This window comes from Westerdykella ornata, assembly GCF_010094085.1.
Source record: "Westerdykella ornata strain CBS 379.55 unplaced genomic scaffold EI97scaffold_46, whole genome shotgun sequence".
In the NCBI taxonomy this organism is placed as follows: Eukaryota; Fungi; Ascomycota; class Dothideomycetes; order Pleosporales; family Sporormiaceae; genus Westerdykella; species Westerdykella ornata.
In genome coordinates, this window is record NW_022986896.1 from 17,022 (window position 1) to 35,815 (window position 18,794).

The window sequence follows — 18,794 nt, forward strand, 5'->3', positions numbered from 1 at the left end:
GGCAGGGGTCCATGCTTAGTCATCCGCGTAGCTGCCGTGCGCGCACAATCCAATTCTGAATCTCGGGTCGCATTCTCAACCTCAACACCACGACCATCCACGTCGACACCGGGCAACCACATCGTCGGCAACATACCCGGGCTCAATAACTGATTGAAACGAGCCAATCATGAGTCATAGGAAGTTCGAAGCGGATGTTTTGCGTTTCCTGGCGTTCATTTCACAATTCTAACTTTTTTCTAGGCCTCGCCATGGTTCGTTGGCATTCTTGCCGCGAAAGCGCGCCTCGCGCCACCGAGGAAAGGTCAAGAGCTTTCCTAAGGATGACCCGAAGAAGCCAGTCCACCTGACCGCTGCTATGGGATACAAGGCCGGCATGACGACCATTGTCCGCGACCTGGATCGTCCGGGTGCCAAACTCCACAAGAAGGAAATCGTCGAGGCCGTCACCGTCATCGAGACTCCTCCGATGATTGCCATTGGTCTGGTCGGCTACATCGAGACTCCACGGGGCCTGCGTTCTCTCACCACTGTTTGGGCGGAGCACTTGAGCGACGAGGTCAAGCGCCGATTCTACAAGAACTGGTACAAGAGCAAGAGGAAGGCTTTCACCAAGTACGCCAAGAAGCACTCCGAGAACAACGGCCAGTCCATCACCCGCGAGCTCGAGCGCATCAAGAAGTACTGCACCGTCGTCCGTGTCCTCGCCCACACTCAGATCTCCAAGACTCCCCTCAAGCAGAAGAAGGCCCACTTGATGGAGATTCAGGTCAACGGTGGCAGCGTTGCCGACAAGGTCGCTTTCGCCCACGGTCTCTTCGAGAAGCCCATCGAGATCGACTCCGTGTTCGAGGAGAACGAGATGATCGACGTCATTGCCGTCACCAAGGGCCACGGTTTCAACGGTGTCACTGCTCGTTGGGGCACCAAGAAGCTTCCCCGCAAGACACACAAGGGTCTCCGCAAGGTCGCTTGTATCGGTGCCTGGCATCCGTCCCACGTCCAGTGGACTGTTGCACGCGCTGGTCAGATGGGTTACCACCACCGTACCTCGGTCAACCACAAGATCTACCGCATTGGCAAGGGCTCTGATGAGGGTAACGCATCTACCGAATTCGACGTCTCCAAGAAGCAGATCACTCCGTATGTCACGTCCTCACGCTTTTTTGGGAGCTATGCTAACGATTTCTTTCAGCATGGGTGGTTTCGTCCGCTATGGTGAGGTCAAGAACGACTTCGTTCTTCTCAAGGGTTCCTGCCCCGGTGTGAAGAAGCGAGTCATGACGCTCCGCAAGTCGATGTTCACGCAGTCGAGCAGGAGGGCGTTGGAGAAGGTTGAGCTCAAATGGATCGACACGTCCTCCAAGTTCGGCCACGGTGCCTTCCAGACTCCGGCCGAGAAGAGGCAGATTGTCGGTGTTCTCAAGAAGGATCTTGCTTCTTCCTCTTAGAGGGGCTGTGGCGGTTGGGGTGCATTTTCTTCATGGGCTAATAGGCGAACGGCATGGGTCTCCACCAGGCTGGTGATGACGAGCGACCTTTAAGGAAAAATTCAAATGATTCCCACTTCAAACCAATGCAAACGCTACTGCTGTGATTTGTGCACTTATGGCGTCTACTTGTAACGTGCGCACCGCTCGTAAAGTCAGCGCATACCCTGATGTCTGAAGGGGACTACGAACTACTGGTCTTGGCGAGGTATGCATTTTGGACATCTTCCTCTCCCAGTAACCAAAATCAATGATTACAACATGACAGTTGTTTAGGCATTTGATTTCAAACTGGAGCAGGTGAGATAAAGAAATGGTAGACGGCATCATCTGCATCCCAGTACTCTTGAACTTGCCTCTTCCAATGGAGCGAGGTTAACCGAGAAACAGTAAGGTCTTATTGTATATCCCAACGCGCTCTACCTTTGCAATTTCAGTTTCCAACAAAAGATTTGGACAAGCCCTTTAGTCTTATTATGCTCCGCACCCCGGGGCCATCCTATAGCACGTCACATGTATGACGATATCCCCCAGTGATCCAGAGGAAAGGGAACACAACTTTTGAAAACAGTGGGCCGGATACCTCTGACCATCAAAGGTAAACAGAAAAGAACTAGACTATGTGTCGGACGTCTCTCGCTTTGCTGTAGGCAGGGTAGTAGAATGGCTTGGTGAAGCCGGCGGACCTCCGGAGGTCATCCGGTTGTGAAGTAGCTAGGAGGCAAGCCCACCTACAGCATCTGCGTGGTCATTGAGAAAACATCCCCTTCACGATGCCATTGCTCCATTATTGACGATTGTTGCACACAAAATGTGATATTCAATTTGATGTTTACATGTTGCGATGCACAGGAATTGTGATGAAAGCCGGAACTCGGTCTCGGCTGCCGAGGTTTGATGAGAACCAATCAGAAGCGCGGATTATCCAAGCGCAAGCCAGCGATCTGAACATTGAAGTTTGCCAACCACATCGTGCGGACTTGAGATCACACACTCCACCCTCACCCCTCTGCCATTGCCCGGCTGCCGCCCAACATGAGCTGTCTCAGGATGCGCCGCTCGCAGTTTGCCAGCCAGGTAAGCTTCCCTAAGCTCCTCTGAGCTCTTCTACCCCCCTTCATGCGCCATCGATATCATCCTTCCCACCCGGCCTTCTCCGCAACAATGCACTTCCCCAGACGTCAATTCGTATGACAGAGGATAGCTTCTGGGGTTGGTCACATGAGAATTGGGGTCATTTCCTTCGCGTCTCCTCGCTGGCGTTATCCTTCGAGGTTTGTTCAATGGCTAACGACGCTCCCAATAGCTCACCAAGAGCCTCCGCACTCCCACACGTGCCTTCTCGTCAACGCGGCCCGCTGCCCGCATATTTGCTACCGAGAACCTCAGGGCCAAGGAGGCTTCAGGGTTCATTTCCCGCAAATACCCCGTAATAGACCACGAGTACGATGCTGTCGTGGTGGGCGCCGGTGGAGCTGGTCTTCGCGCCGCCTTTGGTCTCGCTGAGGCCGGGTTTAACACTGCCTGCATATCGAAGCTTTTCCCTACTCGGTCGCACACTGTAGCAGCTCAGGGAGGTATCAATGCCGCTCTCGGAAAGTACGTCGGACCCAGGGATTGACTGTAATGACCGAGTGTCGATACTGACAACGATTGCAGCATGCACGAGGATGACTGGCGGTGGCACATGTATGACACTGTCAAGGGTTCAGATTGGCTTGGAGACCAGGATGCTATTCATTACATGACCCGCGAGGCGCCACAGGCCGTCATTGAGCTTGAGAACTACGGATGCCCGTTCTCGCGGACGGACGATGGCAAGATGTATGCTCACTTCGCTTCCTCCTATGTGCGGTCCTGACATCAGCCAGTTACCAGCGTGCGTTTGGTGGACAGTCACAGAAATATGGCAAGGGTGGACAGGCATACCGATGCTGCGCCGCTGCCGACAGAACCGGACATGCACTTCTCCACACGCTTTACGGCCAATCGCTACGACACAACACCAAATACTTCATTGAGTTCTTCGCCACCGACCTGATCATGGAGGACGGCGTCTGCAAGGGTGTCGTTGCGTACAACCAGGAAGACGGTACTATCCACAGGTTCATTGCGAAGAACACTGTTCTTGCCACCGGTGGTTATGGCCGTGCCTACTTCAGCTGCACCTCGGCTCACACTTGCACTGGTGACGGTATGGCCATGGTTGCCCGTGCCGGGCTTCCCAACCAGGATCTCGAATTCGTCCAGTTCCACCCTACCGGTATCTACGGCGCTGGCTGCTTGATCACCGAGGGTTCCCGTGGTGAGGGTGGCTATCTCCTGAACTCCGAGGGTGAGCGTTTCATGGAGCGTTATGCCCCTACCGCTAAAGATCTGGCCTCCCGCGACGTTGTCTCTCGTTCCATGACCATGGAGATCCGCGAGGGTCGTGGTGTTGGGCCGGAAAAGGATCACATCTACCTCCAGCTGAGCCACTTGCCGGCCGAGATCCTTCGCGACAGACTCCCGGGCATTTCCGAGACCGCCGCTATCTTCGCTGGCGTCGACGTTACCAAGCAGCCTATCCCTGTGCTCCCTACCGTCCACTACAACATGGGTGGTATTCCTACGAAGTACACTGGCGAGGTTCTCACCGTTGACGAGAAGGGCAACGACAAGGTGGTTCCCGGTCTCTTCGCTTGTGGTGAAGCTGCCTGCGTCTCCGTTCACGGTGCCAACCGTCTTGGTGCAAATTCCCTCCTCGATCTCATCGTCTTTGGCCGTGCCGTCTCTCACACCATCCGTGACAACTTCTCCCCCGGCCAGAAGGCCGACCCTGTCTCCGCTGATGCCGGCGCTGAATCCATCTCCGTCATCGACAAGATTCGCACGTCAGAGGGACCCAAGTCCACTGCTGAGATCCGTCTTAGCATGCAGAAGGTTATGCAGACTGATGTCTCCGTTTTCCGCACTCAAGAGTCTCTTGACGAGGGTGTCCGCAAGATTCGCGAGGTCGACTCTACCTTTGCGGATGTTGGTATCAAGGACCGTAGCATGATCTGGAACTCGGACCTTGTTGAGACTCTGGAGCTCCGTAATCTGTTGACCTGCGCCGTCCAGACGGCAGAAGCGGCGGCGAACCGCAAGGAGTCGAGAGGTGCGCATGCCCGTGAGGACTACCCGGAGCGCGACGACGTGAACTGGATGAAGCACACCTTGTCATGGCAGAAGACGCCGCATGGCAAGGTGGAGCTGGGCTACAGAGCGGTCCAGGCAAATACGCTGGATGAGAACGAGTGCAAGCCTGTTCCTCCTTTCAAGAGAACGTACTAAGAAGTGTTTTGGCAATTTCTTTTCTTTTGTATTCTATGTACATTGAATGATGCAATGCACTTGTAGTCGCTTGTAATCTGGGGATATGCATGTGTGCGGCGTTGCATGTCCGAAAAGGCAGGTTTAGCCGTGAAAGTAGTCGGACGTGCGTACAATAGCGAGGAATCGCAGACGACACTTTTCACTACACTCCCGACCTCAAGAAGCTCCGCACTCATCATGGCTAAGCAGGTAGCTCTTCTCCGCTCAAAGCGGGATCTCCACAGATCTAACTACACTATCTCCAACGAACCTCGGCAATGGCTCCTTCGCCCGCCATGACTCTCCACTACATCACTGGTATAGCGAGTTTGCCCTCTATAGCCATGGCTACAAATAGACAACATGGTATTCGAAAAACAAGAGCCGCTGTGGCTACACTTCCCTCTCCCTCCCCAGATTAATCACATTTGAGAAATCAATTGAGCTTGGATTTCCCAACCCTCACTCCCTCCTCGTTCCCAAAAAGATGCCCACGCCCATCCTCATCGGCGTGGCGGACATCAAAAACCGCTCCCTCTCCTTCGCCGACGCCCACGAACCCGCCGTCCTGATCCACCGCGCAATCCTCGCCGCCATTGCCGACTCGGGTGCTCCTGACCCGGAAAGATTACGGGCGGCGATTGACAGCATCGATGTGGTGCGCACGTGGACGTGGCCGTATACGGATTTACCTGGTCTGTTGGCGAGGAAGTTGGGAATTGAGGACGGGTCGTTGAGGCATAGGGAGTATAGTGAGCATGGGGGACATCAGCCGGGGAGGTTGTTTGATGAGGCGTGTAGGAGGGTGAGTAGGGGGGAGGTGGGTGTGGCGGTTGTGTGTGGGGGGGAGGCGTTGGCGAGCTGTGAGTTAGATTTCTTTCTGTTTATGTGTTGAGTGTGCATTCTTGATTCTTTTGAAGTCCTTGTGATTTGATTCCCCTTCTCTCCCTTGAGGTTGAAGGAGTGCGATCTGGGGTGAACGGAGCTATCACTAACAATTGTCTAGTGTCTGCCTGTGCTGCAGCGAAGAAATTGCCTCCTCCGGGTTGGACCAAACCCGAGCAAGATGTGAACTCGGTCTTTACGCCCACGGGCCGTGATCTCGGTGACAGTAAGCCCTCCCCTGACCAGTTCCATTCTAAGTCCCCAAACCCCTTGTAACACTTAGTCACACCCTTCCCCAGATCTAGGCGCTATCCACGGTATCGGCGCCCCGATCCACGTCTATCCTCTGTATGAGAATGCCTTCCGAGCCCACCGGGGTCAAAGCATCAAAGAGAACAACAAAGAGAGCGCAAAGCTGTATGCCGATTTCTCAGCCGTGTCCGAAAAGCATCCGTATAGTTGGAATTATGGACGCAGGGACGACGAGAAAGTCATTGGAAGGGTGGGGGGCAAGAATAGGATGATTTGTTTTCCTTGTGAGTATCTCCTTCCAATCCTCAGCATCCAGTGACTCTATACAACCAGAACTGACCTGCCCCCCAGACCCCCTCCTAATGAACGCCTTCAACACCGTCAACCTCGCCTCCGCCCTCCTCGTCACCTCCACCACCACCGCCCGCACCCTCGGCATATCCCCGTCAAAATGGATCTACCCCTTGGGCGGCGCCGGCACCTCGGACCCAGATTTCTTCTGGCACCGTCCCAACTTCACCTCCTCGCCCAGCATCTCCGCCTCCCTCGACGCCGCCCTCGCCCTCACCTCCCTCACGCCCGCAGACATCGACCTCCTAGACATCTACTCGTGCTTCCCCATTGTCCCCAAATTCGCAGCCCACCACCTCGGCCTACCCCTCACCGGACCCAGAAGCAAACCGCTTACCCTGCTAGGCGGCCTGACGAGTTTCGGCGGCGCGGGGAACAACTACAGCATGCACGCTTTGTCGGAGATGGCGAGGCAGGTTCGCCAGGGGAAAGGCAGGAAGGGGCTCGTGCTGTGTAATGGCGGGGTGCTGAGTTATCAGCACGTAGTGATTCTGAGCAAAGACCCTAGGAAGGATGGCAGCGCGTATCCGGACGCGAATCCGTTGCCGAAGAAGTTGGATGTTAAAGGTCCCGAGGTGGTGGCTGAGGCGGAGGGGGAGAGTGTGGTGGAGACGTATACGGTGGAGTTTGCGCGGGATGGGAAGCCCGCTAGGGGGTTCGTTGTGGGGAGGTTGAAGAAGGATGGGAGGAGGTTCCTTGCGAATCATGCGGATGAGAAGACGTTGAGGGAGATGGCGAGTGGGGTGGGCGAGATTGTGGGGAGGTCTGGGTTCGTGAGGCGGGATCCGGAGAGGAAGGGGAGGGGGTTGTGGAGCTTTGATGGGGTGGCGAGGATATAGGGGGTTGGTTCGTCGGGTCGGGGATGAGGGGAAGGGAGGGTTCGTGTAGTAGAGGCTGCACGGAGGAAGCTCTGTAGCTAGCACAGTCGTCGTGTGTGTCTCTAAGCTTGAAGATACAAACAGAAATCTACGATTCAAACTAGAGGGCGAAACCATAAAGGAGATAAACGTAGATGTAGAGGGCACTAAAAGACTCTATACTTAACAAAGACTATTATAACTATAGCTCTATAGCTAGAATAGTTGTTTTTTATATCTCTGCACTTAAAGATACAAATAGAAACATTCTTCAGGTTGTCTTCTAGCTTAGTAGCAGGCCTATAGCAGTTGCGGATAAGGATAGTAGTGTTCCTAACAGTTGAAGAGCGAGCATTTGTTTGAAATATGCAAGCGGCACGAATTGGCACCCGATATTCATCTCGATCCGCGATATTGGCTGGGAAAGTTTGTCGGCCGGTTAAGCTACTGGCGTTCCTAGTCTAGGGTGGTGAGCAGTCTGCTTGGACACATAGTGTTAAGCACATTCATGGGCCTATATGACGCTGGTTTTATCGTCGGATGTCTTCAAAGAGCAATGCGAGTTGAGAGACGACAGAATCGGGTGCTGGGCCCGTTAATGTGCCCAGCGGTCTCTGCTACTCAGCATTCTGTGGTTGGGAGAGAGCAGAGCCAGCTAAAATGGTAGCCAACGATGGAATTAGGCCATGTATCTCCAAGCTTAGAGACCGCCTCCTTATCCGCAACTGCTATAGGCCTGCTACTAAGCTAGAAGACAACCTAAAGAAGGTTTCTATTTGTATCTTTAAGCGCAGAGATATAAAAAACAACTATTCTAGCTATAGAGCTATAGTTATAATCTGTAATCTAAAAATTAGAACACGCCCTTCGAGGTCCATTCAAAGAGCCAGTTACGGCCTCCAGTGCACTCCACGTCGAGGATGATTTCGGCTACTCCAGCGTTGCCGTAGATGACGACAACAACTCTATAGCCAGCCTAGTCTTTGTTCGCGTCTCTAAGCCTAAAGATACAAACAGAGATTTTCTTAGGGTTGTCTTCAAGTTCTGTTAGCCGGGCCGTATTGGATTTGGATTAGGAAGGCGATATTTTCTGATAATTAACACAAGTTAATGTAGGCCTCGAACAGAGGCGCAAACAAAAAAGAAAAAAAAGAAAAACAAAAAAAACAAAAAAGGAACACAAGTTAATGTGGCCTCGAACAGAGGGGCCTCTAGGTTAGGTAAGGCTACTTACTAGCAAGCTCCCAGATGTTGGGTTGAGACACGAAGCCGGAATCGCCGCAGTGGCCCTGCAAGTGCCCGTACAGGTGAGTGATCCCTTGGAAACATTCCTGTTCTCGCTGGTCGTTGTCCTGTCCCTCTTTCTTCCGCTTTCTCGCTTTTCTGCTAGCCTCCCCCAGTGTCGAAACTCTTCCCCATCCTCAACACGTCGTTGAACCAAAGATTTGCCGAAGAAGTTGAGTCCGTACAAGAAATCCGCATTTCCTTCCTCGAGATGCTCATCCACTTCAGCAACCTCCAGCAACTCCAACAATCCCGCACCGCCTTGCGCGGCAAGAGAGTTCCATCTGGATAACAATCCGCACTTCCCTCCTCGAGTGCTCACTCGCCTCACCGACCTCCAGCAATTTCAGCAGTCCCTACACCTCGCCATCCCCATCCCAGACGAACTGCTCACCTTCGTCCTTTTGGAACGCAGCACCGTAACCGAACTCCTCACTTTCTTCCTCTCGGAAAGCAGCACCGTGCACGTGGCTCGGGAGAATGTCAGACGCGAGGCGCGCATGAGAGTCGGGTTCGTTCGATATGCACAAGAAATCCGGACCTCGCTCTCCCTCCTTGAGATGCTCATCCAGCTCACCGCACTCCAGCAGTTCCAACAATCGTTGCACCTCGCCATCCTAGGCGAACTTCTCACCTCCTTCCTCTCGGAAACCAGTACCGTGAGTGTATCCATCATCAGTACCACCTATCCTCTTGTACACTGATTGATGCTTCTTGACAACCGCACCCTGCCCAAGAAACCCTTCGTTTGACGGCAAAACTGGTCCCACGCGCGCTACTTTCCGCGCTCGCCATCGCTTTTCGGTTCACATCTGTTATACGGAGAGACGACGTTTACTCCACCTACACGACCTTGCATTACCTCTATAATTGTCATCTCACTACACTAATATACATTCATCGCTAATCCCAACCATCCTCCACCCCCACGCCAACGCTAGGAAAACAGATTGAGAGGTCAAAGACCCCATGTCATTGCTATTGGAAGTAAAATCTTAGAAGAGCTGAAAAGACAAGACAAAAGAGAGCTGTCACACCTACGCCTACGCCTAGAAGGCCGATTCACCTCCGCTCTATCCACCCTCCCTACCGCAAAGCTCGGACAATGGTGGCAGAGTCCATCAAGAAGTTTATTTCGCAAAGTGCAAATCGTACGCCAACCACTTCCTCGCATTGACCTGCGGTACCGTAAGCCCCGGTTTCCCATACGTCAGCGGCGCGAAGAACAGGAAGCACCAGAACACCGCAGCCAGGATGACAATGGTCGCGATCCAGCTGCCAAGCAAGCTCTGCGAAGAGACGCGCTCCCGCACAGGTCTGGATTTTGTCCTACGGTGTCCCTTGACAGCTCCAGGAGCGGATCCAGCCGGAGGCGAATCGATCTCGGGGGGCTCCATGCTGAAGATGAATTCGACAAGAGCACCTGTTACGAGGGTGGAGGCTAGATGTGCGGGGAGATAGTGGTGGAGGAAGAGCTGGCGGCCCATGAGGTAGAAGGGAACGTAGTGGGCCAGCCATGTCAAGAAAAAGAAGCCTGTCGAATTGTACAAGCGTGATCGAGTACCTGGACGAGAAAGCCGAGTCAGTAGTTAATCGATGAGGTATATTCCGATTTGCTCGTGGACATGTGACAGGGATTGGAAATCGAGTGTATACTTACGGATGTCGAGGGCATCCATGCCACGACGGAGAGCCAGCTGGTCAGCGCCAATGATGCCGGCAAAGACTGCCAGCAGAGAGGATGCAAGCCACCAGCCAAGCGGATTCCCGAGGAAGTAGATTTGCTGGCGGGTGTCATTGTGCGTCCAGAAGGAGACACCACGGAGCAGGAATGGCCAAGAAATGGGGAATGATGCATAGGGATGGGAGCTTGTCAAAGCATTGTTGTGGAAAAACATGGCCCGTTGAAGTTCAATATACTTCCTCAGGAAGGACATGTGCTTCACCTGGCGCGGCTCCTTCTTGTTGCGCTCGCTGTCGACAGGCAACGAGGGAATGTCATCAACATACCAGATGTTACTGGTTTGCTGCACGTTCTTGTTGCCGTTGATCTCAGCCTGCTTGTAGGCCCAGTCAGGGAGTGGAGTAGTATGGGTCCACATGGCCACCTTGGTGGGGACATGGATGAGCTTGAAGTGGGAAGACATGGTCTTGAAGTCTTGCTTGCCCTTGGTTCCCTCAACACGGATCTCGAAGAGTGTATCGTTGAAGCGCTTGCCATTGGCTTCTTCCATGTTCACAGTGGTGAACTCCTGATTCGTCGGGTAGTAGGGAGAAGCCACATCGTGGGTCAGAAGCATCGAGTCTGTTACAACATGGCGTAGACGAATCTGGTCACCAATCTTGACCCGCTGACCTTGAAGCTTCTCAAGCGGCTTGACGGGAAGAATTTGCCAATGGTTGTTGGTGTCGTTATGAGGGTATCCGGTGACCTGTTGACCTTGGGATGAGATACGGCCATCCTCATAACGAAGGGGGTAGCGGTCAAGGTGGCTGTGGAGATAGACCTTGGTTTCCTTATGGCGGATGGTGATGGTATCGAAATACTCGATACCAACAGACTGCAATGTCATAACGTTGTCACTCAGAGTCTCCTGGAACTCCGGGCTCATAAAGTCATCCCCAGGTCCCGACCGAGTGAGAATGGAGAAATGCACTTGGAACCAGAACAGATAAAGGAAAAATGGAATGATGATGAGTGCAAGGGCGCGAGCAGCAAAGTGCTTTCCAAATTCTTGCAGCGTCAGGGCTCCCTGGCGACGGTTGATGTTCATAAGGTCCCACAGATCGATGAGAACGGGGATGCCAATAGAAAAGAAGGTGAAAAGTCCGACATATTTGATGGAAATGACACAACTCAGTGAGACGCCGGTGAGCAAGAGCCATTTCCACCACTTGCGGCTGAAAGGCACATGTCGGAGCTTGTAGAATCGAACATATGCCAGGAGGGAGGTGGCCATGAAGAAGATCAGAGAGGCGTCCAAGAGGATCAGACGGTCCTCGCCAATATGACCATTATCGAACAAAAGTAAACCGGATGCCGTGACACACGCCGGCAGGGAGTATCCAGACTCCCACATAATCAAGAAGACGGTCGGGACGGTGAGAGCTCCGAGGGTAGCGGGCATGGCGCGGTACGCAACATACGGCACGTTGTTGGTAATGTAGGAATCGCCGATGTTATCGAACAAGAAGGATCCATCGTATCCCACAAGCCAACCGGCGAAGGCAAACAGGAGCTTTCCAAGAGGCGGGTGGACATCGAAGAAGTAGGTTCGTTGTAGATAGTATGAAGCAAACTACGCACGGTTAGCCTCGTTTTTAGCTTCATACGGCTTCAACTCAATTGTAATTGAGACCAATTGATCTTACCTTTCCGAAGTGAACCTCGTCAAAAACCACCTGCGTGGGATGTGTAATCAACCAGAATCGTGTAACAAAAGCGAGCACCGTGATAATCGCAATCGCAATTCGATAATCCCACTCCGCGTTCTTCTTAGGCACCAACCTCGGCTTCACCTTGTCCAGAACTTCATGTGCCTTCTCGGCAACGACCTCAGGGTTCGGGGTAGTAGGTCGTTTCTTGTCCTTGGGACCGCGATGCCGCACGCCGCTCGGGGAAGACATGGTGCGCACCCGTGGACCAGCTTGCTGGAGGTAGTGCTAGAATTGGGGTCAGCACAAGACTTGGATAATGTGCGGGCGAGCAACGTACCCGCGCCAAGCTGGGGGATCGAGTCGAAGCACTGATATCAGAAGGACGAAGCCTCCGTCGTGGTGGTTGTCCAGCGGGAGCTTATAAGACAACGTAATCTTTTGGAACCCCCTTGCACCAAACAGGAAGTGTGGTCAGCTTGTGTGCGCCACAGTGTGGCGCAGCACGTGACGCATACTTTTGGAGCTTATACAGACTTCTGCTCTCCTGTTGGTCTTGAGAAAATATGCAAATGGGATACCTTCAGATACAATGTGATGACTCGATGCGTTCTATGGCTCCTGCTTTATCAAGGCAACTTAGCCTCAAAACGGTCTACCCTAGGTCTGGCTCATACAAGCCCGAGACAAGCTATATACGAAATAAGAAGATGTATATGACTTATCTACCATTTCATACCAGCGTTTACCAACTGCTCATCTACTGGTTCTTCTTCCCCTTCTCAGCAGCATCCCTTCTCTTCTTCGGGATATTATACGAAGTCTCCCACCCATACAGCGCCCCAGCGCCAAACACCATCGCAGCCCCTACCTTCATCAATCCACTCATCTGGTTCCCGAATAGCCAAATACTCAGCAAGAAGCTCACAAGCTTCCGGATATTCAGTACAATGGTGACCGTGACAGCAGACGTGTTGGCGCTGAGAATGTTCACTCCCGTAATGCACAGCAGTTGCGTCACTGCGTTTGCGGTGAGGTAGATGACATGCTGGGAGGTGGAAGCGAGAGCTTTGTTGACCGTTGGAGGGAGGTTGGCGGCGATGGATGGCGGAACTTGGAAAGGTTGGGACGACTGGAGCCGAGTGAACTGGTTGTAGAGGATTGGGGCGAAGCTCGCGAAGAGAGGAAGTGAGAGCAGATGTGAGTAGAACAAGTTGGCTTGCCAGTGGTTCCCATGTTGCAGATAGATGTCCTCGACGTAGGCGCCCATGTAAGCGGATAGGAATTGGGCGATCAAGAGGACAAGGAGACCCAGCTCGAAATTCGAGCTGGTGAGGTCGATGCCGGAGGTATCCATTGTTTTGCCCTACAGCGGTTAGACCATTGCTCAGATGGTAGCGTATCAATGACTACTGACTTTCGACATTGCATCCGCCCAGGCCGACACCATGACTCCCAGAGTCAATACCGCCACAGAGAAGATCTGCACAGGAGTGTACTTTTTCCCGCGCATCCAACCAGCAGCCATAGTGGTGACACTTCCAAAGCTACGAAGGATGATGTGGACGGGAACAGAGATATCGAACGCGAAAGCCCAGTTGTTCATCATGTTGACAGTAAAAAACAACGCTGCGCTGATGCACCATTTCCGGAACGGGACTGGGGAAGGCTTGACGAAGTACCGGCACCTTGGGTCGAACTGGTAATGGAGAGTCGATAGACACGTGAAGACAAATTGGAAGAGAGTGATCAAAAGACCGCTATCGGGTTCATGTCTTGCTAGTGTCAGAAGGTCGCCACGTGCTCAAGAACAGGATGGCTCATACTTTACAATGGCCTCAAGACAGTAAACCTTATTACATGTCAGTGTCATTCCGTAAAGGCGAGTCTCCCAAATGCACACTTACATTCGAACAACATCCTCCAAAAATGAGCGCAAAGCTTCCAGCGAGCGGGGCAATTGTGGCCATTCCGGAATTGTCAGGACGGCATTCAAATCTTATATAACGGGGAACAAAAGTGTAGGAGCCGGTATGTAATAGACCGGACGCCCTCGATAAACGTGATGTTGACTTTGCAATGCAGGTTCTAGTCTGAAAATCGGCCTTGAAAAGTGAGTGGGCAAAAAGGCTAGGAGAGAGCAGGCTACTCAGAACCCGGCGCAATTCACAAAACCATTGTGCGCGGAACAGTATCAACAGCAAAGATCAATGGCGACGGCGAGGGCGTGGTGCTGGGCATGATGTTGCCAGATTTGAAATGAGGCTCAACTGCCCGCACTAGCGGCGTAGGGCTGAGATCGAGCAGGGGTCTGGTCGAGGGACACGCTTATGCCAATACATAATTGTCACAGTGTTCATTATACATAGGGGAAACAGTGGTTTCGATACAGTTGATTATTATTTGAGTCTCTTAGCATCGTTCAGCATCGTCGGCATTGCACTACAGCATAACGTAATGAAGTGCAATTCCTCATCCTCTCCCCGCAGTCATTCAAATCTGAACCAGGTTGGTATTGGCCACACCATTGATAAACAGTCTCTTGACACAAAAAGCACATCGGCCTGCACCTCGTATAGCCTAAGCTGATTGCAAGGAAAGGAAGATAAGAGAGCACAAGAATGCCCAACTAACACGGCTCCAAAATGCCTCTAGTTGTGATTGCCTCTGACAAGATGTGCTTCCGACCATGATGCAGGCTCCCTTACAGTGCTGAGAAGACGAAAAGCTGAGGACATTAGCATTTGGCACACTCGGAAGAAGGTGCAGTCACTCACATTGTTCGTTGCGGCGATTGCAATGCTGTCCTCGAACGGATGCCAACTCATGTGTAGGATCTTCTTGTTGAAGTCGATCTGGTCTGCGTCGGTCTCCTTCCTCATCCGCTGGCCTTGGCCAACAGCCCCAGCAGCAGGGCTTCCAGCTCTGGAACCACCCTTCTTACTCGTGCTGCCGGTGGGGCTTGTTGACGAGTTCATCGGCGTTGGTATGCCGACCTTCTTAGCCTTGAAAGCCGACTTGTCCGCTTGGAGGACAACCTCAGTCTCTTTATCAGGGTCAGACGGGTAGATCATGAAGTTGTTATTATAACTGCCCGTCATCACATTCTTCGCGTCCCCTGAGAATACCACCTCAAACTTGTCGAAAATGCTGTCATTCTCATAAGTGTCGCATAGCCTCGGCCGTAGGTGCTCGTGGATCGGGATGGTCTTGATTGGTGTCCTTTCCATATTCACGTCCCAAATCTTGACGGTCAGATAGTCGCGTGACAGTATGTAGCGGCCGTCGTGCGAGAAACGGACATCTGATATCGAGGAGATGATTTCGGAGAAGAAGGATCGAGACGTGGGGTCCTCTTCCTGTTCAAATTCTGCGCAACCGTTAATACTTTGTTGGTCCGTACTCAATGCAACACCTACGTTTTGCATGCTGGTCGCACAAAGCGCTTTCTCTCATATCCGCCAGCTTGATGGTTCCTTTAGAGCTAGCATACATGAACCAGTTGCAGCTCAGCGGGTGGAACTCGGCGGCGGTTATGACTTCGGTAAGCTCCTCCATGTTCGCCGGTTTGATGTCCACGATGTTGAAGCTTTGGTCTTGTATATTCAAGTTCCAGAGATTGATTCGAAGATCATCACTACTAATGAATGTCTCGCCGTCGCTATTTACCGATATGCTATTGATGTGATAAGCATGTGCGTTTGCGTAGGTTTTGCGGGGTACGGCGGCGACAACGGTGTCATGATGGGTCAAGCGGGGAAGCTTTAGGTCTGCAGCTGTGCGGAAGTGGACGTTCGGATTCCTCACAGGTCCGCCGCCTCCAGGAACTCCACCTGGGGTGAGCTCATGTGAAAGGTTGTTCTCCGCCACAACCTTTAACGACTTTTCGAAGACCTTCCACAGCTTTATTGTCTTGTCATTGGTAGAGAGCAGATAGTGGGAGGCATTCTGGCGACGGCACCATTTGATCTTATTGATCTTCTCCTCGATCTCGAGCGACTTCAGGTAGTCGAATTCGGGCTCGTGTGACTGAAACTCGGTGTGGAACTTGTACTCGCAAGTTTTTTTCTGGTATATATGTCAGTCCCGGCTAGATGACCCAGGGCATGCAATCATTTGTGCAGCATACCGTTTCGTTTCTCTCGAACAGTACCACACGACCGCCTTTGTCCCCGGTGGCCAGATAATTGCCCGTTTGATCGAATTCGACAGTGGAAATGATGTCAGCTGCGCAGAGGCGGGTCAGCACAAGCGCTTGCCACATAATTTCATGGTATATGGAAGAAGCTCCGAGTTCCTACCTTCTGTTATGTCCTCAACGTCTCCTTTGTCACCGAAGCATCTGCAGACATTAGTTGCAAGAACGAGAGCGGGATATGAACCCTCATTAAGGGGAGATGCAGCAAGCGGCGATGCCAGAATCACCAGAGTGGAATAGGGGGCAAGCAGCAGAGTCAAACGTACTGAGTGAACTTCCACGTGGGATTGCCCTCTGCCTCTACCATGATTCTTGCACTGTAGAGGCGGGGTCGTCAACGCTGAGCACGGAACAAGGCGACTGGGTGTCTGAAGGGCCGGCGCAGATTCTTCGAGGAGATGTACGGTTGAAAGTGGTCGCAGTGGGCGGTTACGACTGGGAAAAGGTTGGCGCCGCCGACGTCGACGTCAGGTAAGGCTTGGTGAAGCTGCGGTGTGGGCGAGTAAGAGGTGCACAGGTGAGAGTGCCGGGGTAGGCGGAGTCAAATGAGAACCAACAGCGACGGAGTGTTGTGAAAGAGGAGTAGTCAGAGTGGTTGAGAGCAAGACGAATACAAGTAGTATGGGCGGGTGGTGGTTCCAAGCCGGTGTCTGGGTACCTCTCGATGGATCGATCGCACTTGCTGGCGTGGGGTCATCGCTTAGTCACCTGCCAAGCCTACCTAACGAATCGTGCTCTTATTCATGCGGTCATTACCATGTACTTGTAGCATGGAGATGTTATTGTTTACGTCCCATTCACACTATTGTTATTGGACTGTAAGGCATATTTCCAGCTCAGGCATATACTGACAGATAGAAACACAGTATGCTCCATTGTTAAACTGACCCGGCTGTCTTGTGGGCAGGAACGGGTCTTGGGCCAAGACAGAGCATTTACCGTACCAGCCATCGAGTAGATGTAAAAACGGTGTTTTTCGCTGTCTACCCCCTTTCCTCCTTCGCGATGGCGCCGTTGGTGATTGTGTATGTAATCCGACCACTGTTTGGGTAGACCTCAAGTCAACAAATACAAGAGCCATGTATATATCGTCCGGATTCGATATCTCGAGACATGATTTTCCCACCAGTAACGCCTCGCTAATGCAACCAGATTCCCTCCTTCCAAAGTACTGTTCAATCCCGACCAGATCATCCAGCAACGTGATTTCAACACATGACAAAATTGAACGTTAAATCACATCCTCCATCTCCATCTCCTCATCGCCCTCGTCGTCGTCCCCACCACCGCCAGCACCACCACCCTCCTCATCCGGCGCAACCTGCTGCTTCCTCCCCGACATATCCCTAGCACTTTCGAAAACGCCCTGCCTCGTCCACGTACTGGCGTACGGCCCGGACCTGACCAACTGCGCGATATCCTGCAGCACCTCCTTCAAGTAGCTCTCGGGCTGCCTCGTGGTCTCGCGCAGCGTCTTCATATGCCAATACTGGTAGTCGTCGAAGCACTTGTGCAGGAGGTCGATGAGCTCGTTCCTGGGGATGCGGGCGGCTTTGTTGAGCTGTGGAGCGCGGGCGGCGGCGGGACGGACGAAAGAGGCGAACTGCTTCTGGAGGGTGGCGGCGTTGCGGTGCTCGTTGATGGTGGTTTGGATGTTGGTGTGGGTTTGTTCGCCTTGGATGGCTTTGCGGATGCGCGAGGCTTCGAAGGTGAGGTACTCTTTTGTGCGGAGGGGGATGGCGGTGTATTCGCGGGTTGCGGAGCCGACAAGTGTAGTTTGTTCTGGTGGTTCTGTTAGCACTTGCGTCTTCGCAGGTACCGGGATGGAGACAGGTGCATACTTGGGACGGCTTTTTTGTATTTACTCCGCTTATGTACCTTCGCATTCGGATCCTGCACGCCATAGTTCCCTCTGCCTCCCTGTCTGCCCGGCACAAAGATCCCACTCGGCTTATACCCCGGCAGGTCCTTCTCGGTGAATACGTACGTATTCCCCAACACCTCTTTCCCCGCCGTCTGCGCCATTTGCAACTCAAACGCCTGCGGCAACTTCTTCGTCGCGATCAAATTGTTTTGCAAGAACATTCGCAGCGGCTTTGTCTTGTCGACCTTGCCCGGCCGAGTGGGATCCACCTTCATCAGCACCTCGCCAATGACGATTTCGTCGTCGTCGCGGCCGTCGGCGAGCTCGTCGTAGTTGCTGACGGCTTCGTAGAGCCACTTTGGGATGCGCGTAATCCAGATGTCTTTGGACTCGCCCTTTGGCGGCAGGGTGAGTTCGCCCGTGTCTTCGTAGAAGTCGTCGTCCATGTAGCCGCTGCCGGACGGGGTGATGGCGTCCGGGTCTCTTTTGAGACCCGGTTCCAGTTTGAGGCCGTTCATATTCACGGTTTGAAAGAGCGTCTTATTCTAGAGAATGTGTTGAGGAGAAGTCGCGCGTTAGCTGCCGCCTGCACAGTGCGGCTCGGCCTTGAGGTGCCGCGCGAACTGGACCTCGCTAGGGATCTGATCTGGCAGCCAGTACCTGTAGATATGAAGGTAAGGTCGTCGTGGTGCGGCTTTCGTAAGGGGGCGGGGGGTGGAAGTAGCAGGAGGGTGGGCGGTGAAGGTGATGGATGGGGCTGTTTGATGGAGAAACGGGAATCCTCGAAGTGAATGGTGATGAAAGGCAGCATCCATGGCAGCATGGGGCTCAGACGCTAGGACTGAAGAATACTAGCGGCAAGTGGCTTGCTATCGATAAGCTATGGGGTGAGCTCCCTCGTC

At 52.9% G+C, this 18,794-nt stretch overlaps 6 protein-coding genes across 6 annotated transcripts; 3 read left to right on the forward strand and 3 right to left on the reverse strand.

The window, feature by feature from the left end:
• Positions 1 to 76: 76 nt before the first annotated feature.
• On the forward strand, positions 77 to 1,589 carry EI97DRAFT_504563 (60S ribosomal protein L3). The gene is made up of 3 exons (XM_033802835.1): positions 77 to 192; positions 244 to 1,143; positions 1,196 to 1,589. The coding sequence occupies exons 1-3, from the start codon at positions 170 to 172 to the stop codon at positions 1,449 to 1,451; spliced, it is 1,179 nt and encodes a 392-aa protein (XP_033649489.1). The 5' UTR covers positions 77 to 169; the 3' UTR covers positions 1,452 to 1,589.
• Positions 1,590 to 2,452: 863 nt separating this feature from the next.
• EI97DRAFT_237710 (succinate dehydrogenase subunit A) lies at positions 2,453 to 5,059 on the forward strand. The gene is made up of 4 exons (XM_033794023.1): positions 2,453 to 2,567; positions 2,797 to 3,089; positions 3,150 to 3,314; positions 3,362 to 5,059. Exons 1-4 carry the CDS (start codon positions 2,526 to 2,528, stop codon positions 4,803 to 4,805), a joined length of 1,944 nt encoding a protein of 647 aa, XP_033649490.1. The 5' UTR covers positions 2,453 to 2,525; the 3' UTR covers positions 4,806 to 5,059.
• A 254-nt stretch (positions 5,060 to 5,313) lies between these two features.
• Positions 5,314 to 7,153, forward strand: EI97DRAFT_446146 (uncharacterized protein; the record flags this gene model as incomplete). The annotated part of the gene is made up of 4 exons (XM_033800009.1): positions 5,314 to 5,689; positions 5,833 to 5,937; positions 6,011 to 6,247; positions 6,315 to 7,153. The coding sequence occupies 4 exons, from the start codon at positions 5,314 to 5,316 to the stop codon at positions 7,151 to 7,153; spliced, it is 1,557 nt and encodes a 518-aa protein (XP_033649491.1).
• Positions 7,154 to 9,585: 2,432 nt separating this feature from the next.
• EI97DRAFT_386772 (PMT-domain-containing protein) lies at positions 9,586 to 13,800 on the reverse strand (the record flags this gene model as incomplete). Its single annotated transcript, XM_033796082.1, has 9 exons — positions 9,586 to 10,019; positions 10,116 to 10,704; positions 10,837 to 11,754; positions 11,828 to 12,102; positions 12,261 to 12,268; positions 12,595 to 13,196; positions 13,248 to 13,605; positions 13,657 to 13,682; positions 13,738 to 13,800. The coding sequence occupies 9 exons, from the start codon at positions 13,798 to 13,800 to the stop codon at positions 9,586 to 9,588; spliced, it is 3,273 nt and encodes a 1,090-aa protein (XP_033649492.1).
• A 408-nt stretch (positions 13,801 to 14,208) lies between these two features.
• On the reverse strand, positions 14,209 to 16,675 carry EI97DRAFT_437336 (protein phosphatase 2A regulatory subunit PR55). Its single transcript, XM_033799321.1, has 6 exons — positions 16,295 to 16,675; positions 16,132 to 16,172; positions 15,960 to 16,057; positions 15,250 to 15,898; positions 14,608 to 15,200; positions 14,209 to 14,558 (listed from the first exon to the last, which is right to left on the reverse strand). The coding sequence occupies exons 1-6, from the start codon at positions 16,333 to 16,335 to the stop codon at positions 14,535 to 14,537; spliced, it is 1,446 nt and encodes a 481-aa protein (XP_033649493.1). The 5' UTR covers positions 16,336 to 16,675; the 3' UTR covers positions 14,209 to 14,534.
• A 252-nt stretch (positions 16,676 to 16,927) lies between these two features.
• On the reverse strand, positions 16,928 to 18,667 carry EI97DRAFT_427216 (transcription initiation factor IIF). Its single transcript, XM_033797217.1, has 2 exons — positions 17,870 to 18,667; positions 16,928 to 17,810 (listed from the first exon to the last, which is right to left on the reverse strand). Exons 1-2 carry the CDS (start codon positions 18,408 to 18,410, stop codon positions 17,260 to 17,262), a joined length of 1,092 nt encoding a protein of 363 aa, XP_033649494.1. The 5' UTR covers positions 18,411 to 18,667; the 3' UTR covers positions 16,928 to 17,259.
• Positions 18,668 to 18,794: the final 127 nt, after the last annotated feature.

Coding starts and splice junctions, on each gene's coding strand:
- EI97DRAFT_504563 (XM_033802835.1), top strand. CDS start 170: ATGAGTCATAGGAAGTTCGAAGC. Junction 193..243: donor AGTCATAGGAAGTTCGAAGC/GGATGTTTTGCG, acceptor ACTTTTTTCTAG/GCCTCGCCATGGTTCGTTGG. Junction 1,144..1,195: donor TCCAAGAAGCAGATCACTCC/GTATGTCACGTC, acceptor GATTTCTTTCAG/CATGGGTGGTTTCGTCCGCT.
- EI97DRAFT_237710 (XM_033794023.1), top strand. CDS start 2,526: ATGAGCTGTCTCAGGATGCGCCGCTCGCAGTTTGCCAGCCAG. Junction 3,090..3,149: donor ATCAATGCCGCTCTCGGAAA/GTACGTCGGACC, acceptor CAACGATTGCAG/CATGCACGAGGATGACTGGC. Junction 3,315..3,361: donor CGGACGGACGATGGCAAGAT/GTATGCTCACTT, acceptor GACATCAGCCAG/TTACCAGCGTGCGTTTGGTG.
- EI97DRAFT_437336 (XM_033799321.1), bottom strand. CDS start 16,335: ATGGTAGAGGCAGAGGGCAATCCCACGTGGAAGTTCACTCA. Junction 16,173..16,294: donor CCCACGTGGAAGTTCACTCA/GTACGTTTGACT, acceptor TAATGTCTGCAG/ATGCTTCGGTGACAAAGGAG. Junction 15,899..15,959: donor TGTTCGAGAGAAACGAAACG/GTATGCTGCACA, acceptor CATATATACCAG/AAAAAAACTTGCGAGTACAA.
- EI97DRAFT_427216 (XM_033797217.1), bottom strand. CDS start 18,410: ATGAACGGCCTCAAACTGGAACCGGGTCTCAAAAGAGACCCGGACGCC. Junction 17,811..17,869: donor ATACAAAAAAGCCGTCCCAA/GTATGCACCTGT, acceptor CAGAACCACCAG/AACAAACTACACTTGTCGGC.